The following is a 12,831-nucleotide window of genomic DNA, read 5'->3' as shown; positions in this document are numbered from 1 at the left end:
ATGGAGCAAATTCACCTTTAGTCCAGAGCAGTGAGCAGTGGTGGCCCCAAGAGTTCCGAAAGAGGCAGCGCTGAAATTGCAGGCAACAGCCAATCAGGGTCGCCAGGCCGGCGGGCAGCAGTGTTACATGCTGTGCTGGCAAGAAAGAATTGGAGTTTTGTGGCTGCTGGATTCTAAAAGGTGTGATGACCTGACCTGAGAGGGACGTAAGGTAACATGCATTTTAATTCACAGATGAAGAGTTTTAGATACTAGCTACATGTTTCCTACTGTGTGAAGTACTTTCACTTGGAGTATATGCCATCTGCCTAATATGTGGGACAGTATTGCACTAAGTATAAATAAGCTCAAGACTTGTTCATTGTTTTTGAGAGGCTGCAACTATCACCTGAAAAAAGAAGAGGAGCAGAATATTTGAATTATCCTTTCTAAATACCAACTGTCCTTCTATATAAATCTAGTTGGTCTTAAAACTTACTTTAATCAGCATACGACTTTGTTCATGTCTACATCAACAATATCACCTAAAACAGGGGTATTTTTAAAGCAATATCATCCTCTAAAAAACAGAAAAACAAGCATACTTAGTTTCTGGAACTACATATTTCACAGTTAATTGTCTTAATTATTCAAATACGAGTGAGCAATGAGTTAGAGCTGTGAGGGCTATGCAAATACAAAGGCAGTGCCTGCCCTCAAGGAACTTAGTATTGATAACATATACATTTTATTTTGCAAAGTACTTTGAAGAAATGTGGCTAAAAATTTACTCTTTGCCTCAGTAGGCTTTGTAGAGTACATTTCTAAAAGATAATTTAAGAACTATGTTCACTATTCAACTCTAGTTTTTACTAACAACACAGCCAGATTAGCATAGAGTAAATATCCCATCAACTTTCCAAGGGAATGGCTGAATACATTCTTTTGTTTTCATACTTTGAATTATGACTTATTAAAACAAAAGCAACACATTTTCTAATTTGGGAGAAGCTTTGGAGGTTAATCTAGACTATATGCTAATATCATAGTCTAAAATAGGATTTTCATCATGAGAAGTCTTCCAACAAATTGTGGTGTCATTCAGACCACGCGCTCTGGCCTCTGAGGACCCTCATGACTTATTCTCACACTTTCTGACTATTTTCTAGTGCATGCTTGGCTCCTCAACCAGACAATAAAGTAAGCAGAGTCTTCAGATTTCATTGGGAACCAACCCTGCACTTGATAAACAGTTATTAATGAAGATATAATATGTTACTCTGATTTTTTTTTTTAGGTCAAAAATCTGAAACAATCATTGCTTGTATGACTTTCCAGAGAGCCTTATGGTTGTTTTTATAAAAGCAAGAGTTCAACAACAGTTCAGCAACACAGCATCTGCCCACCATCTCCCTGTAGTATTTTTACTGCCAGTATTTCACCACCAGCATTTACAATGATTATAGGCTTAACGAATTCATTAAACTATATTTAAAAAGTCTTTCCAGAATAAAAAAAAAACTGTTGTTGTTTCAAACAACTTGCCCCTTCTTCATCTTCATTCTTTTTATATCTACCGGATGCTGGTTTTTTTTCTTAATGAAAGTCTATAAAACATATAGATGTTTTTTTCCTCGGGTTTTTTTTCTTTTCTTTTTTTTTTTTTTTTTGCTTTCCTCCTAATGTTTACAAAATGATTAATCAAGGAATAAAGTTTGGGACCTTAAGGCTAGTGAAATATTTAATTTTTCTTCACATTCACTGATTATTTTAAATATGAAAAGAAGAAAGATCACGAAAAAAACTTTGCATAATTTATGTGCAGTCATTTATGGTAAATACATTTGCAGCAAAAACAAGCTCAGAGTAAAATCTGACTTTAGTTACAGAGTTTAGTTTTTTCCACATACAGGACTGTCTTCCTATGTAGGCACATAGGCTTTTAAAAGTACTAAAGATGCAGAAAGGAGTGAGCACACATCCTGTTTCCCCAGACAGTCTTGTTAATGATGGTTGTGTTCTGTCTCCTCAGTGCCCCCTTTTACTCTACAATGTACTTTGCTTTGGAGGATAAATTTGTGGTCACCCTGCAGATAAGCCATATAAAAACTGTGTGAAAATAGTGTGATCAATAGCTGAAATACTTCAAACTAAAGACAAATTTTTCAAAGGACTCTCAGAAAAGTTTGAGTTTCAGTGTTGAGCACTTTAATGTGTTAGACAAGTTCAAAAAATTCAGCACTGAATACAGACTAGTGAAAACAGGCTCATTTAATTGATTAAAATATGCTTGCTTTTCAAGCCATTACTAACTTTCACATAGAGAGGTTTTCAAAGTTTTTAAAGTTAATAATTTTAAAAGAACCCCATTAGAAATGAATCATTTAAAAGGTCAAATTTAGGCCGGGTGCAGTGGCTCACGTCTATAACTTCAGCACTTTGGGAGGTCGAAGCTGGCAGATCACGAGGTCAGGAGTTTGAGACCAGCCTGGCCAACATAGTGAAACCCTGTCTCTACTAAAAATGCAAAAAATTAGCTGGGTGTGGTGGCGGTCACTTGTAATCCCAGCTCCTTGGGAGGCTGAGGCAGGAGAATCGCTTGAAGCCGGGAGGCAGAGGCTGCGGTGAGTTGAGACCGTACCACTGCACTCTAGACTGGGTGGCAGTGCAAGACTCTGGCTCAAAAAATAAATAAATAAATAAATAAAAGGTCAAATTTAAAAGATATTTGAAAAATTTTTAGATTTTCGGATTCCATCTCTAGTAAAATCAACAGTTGCACTAGAGTCTCAGAAAAAAGAATGACATTTTTTAATCTTAAACGAGGATACTCTGTGTGTGTGTGTGTGTGTGTGCATGTGTGCGTGCATGCTATAGACTGATTTGGAACACTTCTGAAGCCTATTAGTTCCCTTCTAAGAAAAATGTTTGCTAAATGCATAAAACAAGATACAAAGTATTATAATAGAAATAAATTATTTTGAAATGCAACCATTAAAATATCAAAATATATATATTTTAAAGTTTGGTAAAGTAATATATGAGCTTTTCGTTAACTCATTAAATACTAGTGAGCAGAAGATCTAATAACAATAATAATTACCAAGTAGCAGTGAACATAAATGATATTTTCAGGTTGTGTACAATAGCTATAATGTGATCTGAAAAGTCACAGTACTGTTCCTGCTACTCACATTTGCTTATTACTTTCACAATTGGAGGAAAGGCCATATTTCAGTTAAGAGGTTAGTGAAAATAAAGTTGTAATTCTTCCCAACCAAGTTCATGAGCTTTTTGTATTCTATCCTTATCATTACAACACTAAGAAAGCCTAGAAGTCAAACAAGTTTGTTATAGGTGCTCAATTAATAAATCAAATAATTACTCTTTCTTGTAATCAGACTACGAAACTACATTTCCAAAAACAAAAAGCCCACTGAATGCTTTTTTTTCCCTTATCTAATAAAGGTTTTCACTGTAAATTCATCTCAGTTCGTTGTGTGGGTGAAAGCAGTCAGATAAAATGTAGTATAGACACTGAATGTATTGAAAGAAAACAAAGTGGGCGCTTTGTAGGATTTTTCTAAAAACCAAACTGAAAAGTCTTGGAAACACAGACGCGACATTTTATCTTAAGCTTTATATCTCTTTATCCTTATCACTAATATTTAAAAGCCAAATTATATTTTTGCACAGTTTTTCTTCATTTGCATTTTCTTATTTTAATTTTATGGTGTAATGTATTAATTGACTGTTTACACTTTCTTTTCCAAGACGTTGAATGAAATCCAATAAGCAAGGACACCAAATATGTACATGCACAGCAAGGCCCCTCAGCCACAGCAGCATCACTTCCTAGAACAGACTACAAGTGGCAAATGAGTGGTAATTAAACACAGCTGCTGACCAAGAGGTACGGTAGAATCATAGATCATTAGAACCTAAAGGGACCAGAGAAGCCTTTTGTCTAACTCTTCACTTTGCAAATGAGGAATCAGAGACAATGAGTAGTTAGGAGACTTGGTTTGGGCCAAGGGTGACCCTGGAGAAGCATCAGTGATGTCTGATAGTTAATGTAACACTCTTCTTACCACTTCACAGGGCGAGTCCTGTTCCTGAGTCTGCTTCTATCCAAGCATAGCTATTGAGATAAGCGGTTACAGTCAACTAGAAATACATCTTGTTTATAGACTTTTGCTTCCAAATATGCCAAATTAGAAGACTTACATGGTTGATCCCATCTCTAGAACAGAGGACTTAAAAGATCAAGAATTTGTTTTGAATATTTTTCAAAGTCTGATTTATTAGCTATGTTATTCTAATCAGTGAAAATCCAGTAAAACTATCCCTAATTTTATCTTAATTTTTTAAATGGCTTTTTTTTCTGATTATAAAATGAATCATATATGTTAATTATAACAAAGACAAATGAAGAAGAAAACAAGCAGCCACATCCCAAGATGTAATACTGGTAATATTTTAGCATATTTTTCTAGGTATATACGTATGTATGAATACAGAGCTATATACACATATTATACATTAGTATAATATTGCATATAAAATTTTATATTCTGCCTTTTCTCCTAGCATTATACCATGAGAATTTTCCCCACTGAACTAAAATTATTTCCAAAACATCATTAATGTGAAAGTCTGTGTCTGGATGTTATTAAAGCAATAACGTTTAAAGACAGTACAATATATAAAGTTATTTCATACAATTTCTGATCACTGGATTTTTAGGCTATCACTGGACCATGTAACTCTACTGCATTAAATTTCTGTAAATCAAAAATATTAAAAATATGTTTATGAGATAGCCTTTAGATAGGTTTAAATGCAAATCTAAAATTACTGGAGGAAAATGTATATAATATCCCAGGAAATCAGAGAAATGAAAACTCAGAGATACCACTTACTGCTATTAAATGCAGAAGTTTCTAAAAGATATTGTATCAATAGATTTTGACAGGGCTCTGTAAAGTCACAATGGAACACAGTGCTCATACAAGGAAGTAGCAGCTGGTGCAAACATTTAGTGCCTGGCACATCGCAGGAGTACAATAAATACATTTGTTGTGTGAACAAATGGAAATTAATTTGTGAATACATATCAAGACATCTCAACATAGTTATGCTCCTTAACTGATATTATTATTTAAGGGAATATATACAATATACACACTTAGGTAGTCACTGCAATATTCTTAAATGACAAAGATTGGTCACAACCAAATGCCTAAGATTCATATAATGGTTAAGGAAATAATGTAGGTCTATGGAGCCAAGAACCCTTAATTTTCACATTAATTTAAGAACTACATTAAAATCATACGTGTGTTGCCTGTAATTCTTAGCTTAAAATGATTGAAATATTTTAAATACTGGCATATTTAATCTCTTAGTGAAATATTTTATTTAATTCTTTTAACGAAATACAGGTTTAGCATCCCTAATCCAAACATCTGAAATTAGAAATACTCCAAAGTCTGAAACTTTTTGAGTCCTGATGTTATGTCATGAGTAGAAATTCCACCCACAAGTACTTAACACACATTTTGTTTCAGGTGCAAAATTATTTAAAATATTGTATAAATTTATCTTTAGTCTGTGCATGTAAGGTGTATATGAAACATAAATGAATTTCATGTTTAGATTTGACTCCCATCCCCAAGATGTATCGTTTTGTATATACAAATATTTCCAAACTGCTGGAAATTCAAACCCTGAAACACTTCTGGTCCCATACACTTTGGAAAAGGGATACTCAACCTGCAACTATTAATTTTAAAATTGAAGAAAACCACCGTGTTTGAAAAAAACCCTGAGAAAGCTGGGCGCAGTGGCTCATGCCTGTAATCCCAGCACTTTGGGAGGCCGAGGCAAGCCGATCATGAGGTCAGGAGTTCAAGACCATCCTGGCTAACATTGTGAAGCCCTGTCTCTGCCAAAAATACAAAAAATTAGCTGGGTGTGGTGGTGGGCACCTGTAGTCCCAGCTACTTGGGAAACTGAGGCAGGAGAATGGTGTGAACCCAGGAGGCGGAGCTTGCAGTGAGCAGAGATTGCACCACTGCACTCCAGCCTGGGCAACAGAGTGAGACTCTGTCTCAAAATCAAACAAACAAACAAATAAACAGTAAAACCCTGAGAAGCCCAGATGAATAGATGAAAGAACTATTAATATTGTCTTCCTTCCAAAATACATTCCTATAGTCAATTTCAGAAGTGTCACTCATTTGTTTCGCCTCATATACTATAGAAGATAGGGCCAGAGCTTCCTTTGATAGTGACACCAACAGTGAGAGAAAGTCATGACTTTCTGTTTTCCCAGTTCCATCACTTAGACAACCCTGTTGTTTCCTCTTGCTAATTGTAGCTAGTCTCACTATTGAAAAATGTGTTGAATCTCTTTCCCCTTCTTCACCACCCTGCGGCCGCCTTACACACACACACACACACACACACACACACACACACAGAGTTGGAGTGGTAACCCTTTAACAAACAACAGGAGTCACAATACCTTTATAAGTTCTGAGGGTTCACTTCCTTCTTCCATGACAATTAGTTCAGACCTTCCTTTCCTTTCATTGTAACGAATGCCAGTAGCTACCTGGTTTGCCTTCAGACGTTCATATTTGTTGCACAAGGAACCACACCACTGATAAATTTTCTAAAAGAAAGAGAGAGATCTGTTGACCCTAAGAATATGAGGAAGACATTCAGCCTCAGTGTAATACTTTGATTAATTAGGAAAGAAAAAGGAAAATTAAATGACCTGTTGTTAAGGTGTATACATAATTGTTATACTTCATTCTGCATCCTGCTGCTTTCAGTTAGCATTACAAAGTAAGCAGTTTTTAAGCATGGAAAATATAATATATATATCACCTTTCTCTGTGTATATAAGCTATAAATTACAATTTATAAAAGTAAACATATGGATTAAATTTGAAATAATAAATATACCACACTTCAGAAAAGTAGTCAAGAATCTGTTAAAATAAGATACTCTTGATGATCATAAAATTGATATAACACTTTTGTAAAACTATTCATGTTTTTAAATTGACAAATACATATTGTATATATTTATTGTATATAATATGATGTTTTGATATATGTATACATTGTGGAATGGCTAAATCAAGATAATTAATATATGTAAAGCAATTTAACATTCTTATCAAGAGCAATAAAAAGATTGATATTGTCCCAGTAATATCACTATCTGGCACTTTAATAAATTATTCATAAAAGGAGAAAAAAACCACACATATAAGGGTGTTCATTGCTATGTGACTATATTGGTGAGGCCCTGGAAAGGCATTAATTGTTCAAGAATAGGAAAATAGTCATACAAATTGTGATACATATGGAAAATTTGATACTTAACTGTTAAAATTAAACTTTAACATCAAAACATGAAAAAGTAGAAACAGAATAACCAGGTGATATATTGTAGAGATTATATTAGCTACCATTTAGATTAAACTACTATATATTTTAGATTGTAGATTTTAGTATAGTGTCCAGAAGGTACACAGATACAAATGTAAAATAATAATAAAAAATTATCTCCTCCATTAACATTGTTTACCAAAAGAAAGAAAGAGAAGTTGAATAACACCCAGACCTGGAGGGGCTGTGGGAACGGGCATTATCATCCACTATTTGGGTGGTATAAACTGACACAGGCTTTTTAAGGGTGATTTGGTATCATTATAAAAAAATTAAGGCTGGGCACAGTGGCTCATGCCTGTAATCCCAGCACTTTGGGAGGCCGAGGTGGGCGGATCACGAGGTCAGGAGATCGAGAACATCCTGGCTAACATGGTGAAACCCTGTCTCTACTAAAAATACAAAAAATTAGCCAGGCGTGGTGGCAGGTTACTGTAGTCCCAGGTACTCGGGAGGCTGAGGCAGAAGAATGACTTGAACCATTCATGAGATCATGCCACTGCACTCTAACCTGGGGGACAGAGCGAGACTCTGTCTCAAATAAATAAGCAAATAAATAAATGTGCTTTTAATGTCAAGAAATTCTATTTATAGGAATCTATAATATAGAAATATTCAAACATGAAATATAAAAACAAAAGAAACTGTTGTAGGAAGTCAGGGACCCCAAATGGAGGGACCGACTGGAGCCATGGCAGAGAAACATAAATGTGAAGATTTCATGGACATTTATCACTTCCCAAATAATACTCTTATAATTTCTTATGCCTGTCTTACTTTAATCTCTTAATTCTGTTATCTTCATAAGCTGAAGATATATGTCACCTCTGGACCACTATAATTGTGTTAACTGTACAAATTGATTGTAAAACATGTGTGTTTGAACAATATGAAATCAGTGCAGCTTGAAAAAGAACAGAATAACAGCAATTTTTAGGGAACAAGGGAAGACAAACATAAGATCTGCCTGCCTGCAGGGTCAGGCAAAAAGAGCCATATTTTCCTTCTTGCAGACAGCCTATAAACAGACGTGCAAGTAGGAGAGATATCGCTAAATTCTTTTCCTAGCAAGGAATATAAATATTAAAACCCTAGGAAAGGGTTCCTCCTGGAGGGAGGTCTGTAAATGGCCACTCTGGGAGTGTCTGTCTTATGCGGTTGAGATAAGGACTGAAGTATGCCCTGGTCTCCTGAACTATCCTCAGGCTTACTAGGATTGGGAAATTCCAGCCTGGCAAATTTTTGGTCAGACTGGTTCTCTGCTCTCGAACCCTGTTTTCTGTTGTTTAAGATGTTTATCAAGACAATATGTGCACAGCTGAACATAGACCCTTATCAGTAGTTCTGTTTTGCCTTTTGTCCTGTTTCCTCAGAAGCATGTGATCTTTGTTCTCCTTTTTGTCATTTGAAGCATGTGAGCTTTGTGACCTACTCTCTGTTCTTGCACACCCTCCCCTTTTGAAATCCTTAATAAAACTTGCTGGCTTTAAGGCTCAGGTGGGCATCATGGTCCTACCAATATGTGATGTCACCCTCAGAGGCCCAGCTGTAAAATTCCTCTCTTTGTACTCTTTCTCTTTATTTCTCAGCTGGCCGACACTTATGGAAAATAGAAATAATCTACTTTGAAATATTGTTGGCGGGTTCCCACGATATCTGGCGCCCAACGTGGGGCTCAAACCCAGCACCTGAGATTAAGAGTCTCATGCTCTACTGACTTCCCCAATAAGAAACAAAACAAATGGCCATCAATAAGAGGATGGCTAAACAAATGTCATTGCAGAATGCTGTCTACTCCTCTTCAGTAGCTAAAAATTAAGGAAAATGTTTAAATACTGATGCAGAAAATTAGTGAAGGTATATCATCAATAATACAATAAAGACACAGAATAATATAATTACATTAAAGTAGAAACAAAAACACAAGCTCTGCCTCTGTGTTTGCACAAAAAAAGATAAACTGTTTTAAGAGATTCAGAGGGCATGCATATGCAGAAAGCCTTCAATGTTTACTGTATCTAAGTCAGTGATTTTTTTGTTTGTTTTTATGTCACATACCTTACTAGGTGCTTATTATGCTGGGGATAAACAGATAAATAAGAAAAAACTAGCAAGGAGAGGTGGACAGGTAAAAAAATTGGCTAATAATACATTTGCACTGTGCTTGGTTTTCACAACATTCCCACACACATTTCATCTAGTCAGCCATGTAGAGTTGTGGTTAAATGTGAGGGAAATGGACCTAGGCTGCCACTTCCTGGGTATTTGATAGTGTGTTTGCAATTTTTCAAAAGAGTAAATAAATTAGAAATAGCAAAATAAAACATCCAGAGAAATGGACTCTTTTCTCTGATTACATTTCCAGCCCAGAGTCATTTCTTCACTCAAAAAATGGTTTACTGAGTGACTAAAATGGGGCAACCTCTCTTGTAGGTACTGGAAGCACCATTCTGAACAAAGTAGGCTTGCAACAGTCTCTATGACCCCCCACTTAACATTCCTGGTTACCTATTCCACAGTCCTCTTTAAGAAAAAAATACGCATTTTAGGAATGCAAAACTTTATAAGAAATAAAATCAAAAAGACTATGTCTAGCAATCTTTTTCTCTCAAGAATTGAATGCAGTTATTTAGTATGGTCAAAGGGTGTTTCTTTCCCATTTCTAAAAGAATAGTGCACTTCTATTGTTTCTTTTTAACCTCTTTTCTACATTTGGGCATTGGAGTATGAGGCTCACATGTGGAGGTCATTTGAATACCATGACAAAGTTAGCAGTTACAAAGAGTGAAAATAAAGGACTCCCACTGATCAGTCAACTCTTAGCCACTGAGCATTAAAATCAGATAATGGAGTAGCAAGGTAATTTTTAAAAATACAGAGATGTGAGCCCTATCCTTAGGAAATCTCAGGTGTGTTCTGGGCAGCTGTGTTTATTAAAAGCTCCCCAGGTGATTCTAGTATTCAACCAGTGCACACCAGGTATGATGTACTTTGAGCACACCACACTTGTTGTGCACAATAGGGAATCTTTAACATCTAATTATCCAATGCAACTCAGCAGACTTTTCTGCTGAGCACAAACTAGCGTTTTTGTTTTGAAAACATTTTACTCATACTTGATTCATGACAGAGAAACATTGACCCTATAAATCGGAATATTTTTTCCTATACGTATCTTTGTTTTTGTTTTTAATTTTTAATTTCAATAGATTTTTTTGGGAACAGGTGATATTTATTTAGATGAATAAGTTCTTTAGTGGTGATTTCTGAGATTTTGGTGCTCCCATCACCCGAGCAGTATACAGTGTACCCAATGTGCAGTCTTTTATCCCTTACCATCCCTCACCCTTTCCCCTGAGTCCCCAATGTCCAATGTATTATTCTTATGCCTTTGCATCCTTATATCTTAGCTCCCATGTATGAGTGAGAACATATGATGTTTGTTTTTCCATTCCTGAGTTACTTCACTTAGAATAATAGTCTTCAATTCTATCCAGGGTGCTGTGAATGCCATTATTTCATTCCTCTTTATGGATGAGTAGACTTAAATCTAAGACCTGAAACCATAAAGATTCTAGAAAATAACATTGTAAAAACCTTTGTAGACATTGGCTTAGGCAAAGACTTCATGACCAAGAACCCAAAGCAAATGCAACAAAAACAAAGGTAAATAGATGGTACTTAATTACACTAAAAAGCTTCTTCACAGCAAAAGAAAGAATCAAGAGTTAACAGACAACCCACAGAATGGGAGAAAATATTAGCAAACTATGTATTTGACAAAGGACTAATATCAAGAACTACAAATAACTCAAACACATCAGCAAGAAACAATCCCATCAAAAAGTGGGCTAAGGACATGAATAGACAGTTTTTAAAAGAAGATATACAAATGGCCAACAAACATGAAAAAATGCTCAACTTCACTAATTATCAGAGAAATGCAAATCAAAATCACAATACAATACCACCTCACTCATGCAAGAATGATCACAATGAAAAAATAAAAAAAATAATAGACGTTGGTGTGGGTGTGGTGAAAAGGGAACACTTTTATACTGTTGGTGGGAATGTAAACTAGTAACGACCACTATGGAAAACAGTGTGGACATTCCTTAACAAACTAAAAGTAGATCTACTGTTTGATCCAGCAATTCCACTAATAGGTATCTACCCAGAATAAAAGAAGTCATTATATAAAAAAGATACTTGCACACACGTTTATAGCAGCACAATTTACAATTGCAAGAATATGGGACCAGCTCAAATGTCCATCAATCAATGAGTGGATAAAGAAAATGTGATGTGTGTATATATATATATATACACACACACACACATATATGCACACAAACACACACCATGAAATACAAACTAGTGTTTTGCTCAGATTCGTCTTCCTATCTTATTCCATGATATTTTGCAAGCAATTATTTTCCCTGCAAGTCTGAGAATACAGACTTCTAATAATTATATTTTACATTAAAGTGAAAGATAAGAAGTAGATCAGAATTTTGAATTTTTCAGATTTATTAGCAAGGTTTCACAACTGACTTACTTTGTATTTGTATAGTCATTTAACAGATGTTTATGTTTTTGATACCTTAGTTGTATAAATGACCTCTCATCTACTTCATTGAGATTACATAAAATCATAGTAAATTTTATTAGCATCTGTAAAACATTATGGGAGCTGGTAAAATTGTTTTAAAGTGAATGTGAACTTGATAATTTTACAAACATAATTATTATTTAACATTTAACGTAGGATTCTACAATATTTTATGGATCCCAGAATATTTTCTATGATATTACCGTGAGTTGAGAGTTTTATGTGCATATCAATTCAGAGGTAAATTTAGTTATAGAAATATTTCTCACCATTGCTTAGAGACCACAGTTTCTCTAAGTTACTTTACTTTAAAATAGTAAAACCATATCTAGGAAATACTCACAAAAATAGTAAAACTTTAAAAGTGAAGTTTTCTTTTTACCTCAAAGGTGACTAAATTACTAAGCAAAGTGGTTACAGAAAACTTCTTATTCAGCATGAAAATGAATGACTTGAGTTCTCTTTTATATTTTCACCTTATTTTATGCAACCATTTACATACAAGTGACATATTTTCCTATTAGTAGACTTATTTTCAATGGTTGAGATAAAAAATTTAATAAAATAATAACTTCAATTGTAAATGACTAAAAGTCAGATTGCCTAATAAGTCATTATTAATTAAACACTGTTTTCTTTTCTCTCTCTCTCCCTCTCTTTCTTTTTTTTTGAGACAGAGTCTGGCTCTGTCACCTAAGCTGGAGTGCAGTGGTGCAGTCTCGGCTCACTGCAGCTTCTGCCTCCAGGTTCAAGCAATCCTCCTGCCTCAGCCT

General features: G+C 35.0%; 1 protein-coding gene across 1 annotated transcript in view; it reads right to left on the bottom strand.

The window, feature by feature from the left end:
- Positions 1 to 12,831, bottom strand: part of SCIN (scinderin) — an 86,284-nt gene that overhangs the window by 43,905 nt on the left and 29,548 nt on the right. The window contains exon 4 of the mRNA XM_010381589.2: positions 6,509 to 6,658. Within this exon, the coding sequence (XP_010379891.1) occupies positions 6,509 to 6,658 (150 nt within the window). The remainder of the gene's footprint in view (positions 1 to 6,508; positions 6,659 to 12,831) is intronic.

The sequence above is a fragment of the Rhinopithecus roxellana genome, chromosome 6, assembly GCF_007565055.1.
Source record: "Rhinopithecus roxellana isolate Shanxi Qingling chromosome 6, ASM756505v1, whole genome shotgun sequence".
Classification (NCBI taxonomy): Eukaryota; Metazoa; Chordata; class Mammalia; order Primates; family Cercopithecidae; genus Rhinopithecus; species Rhinopithecus roxellana.
Note: the sequence above shows the minus strand (reverse complement) of the source record. Positions and strands in the feature narration are given on the sequence as shown.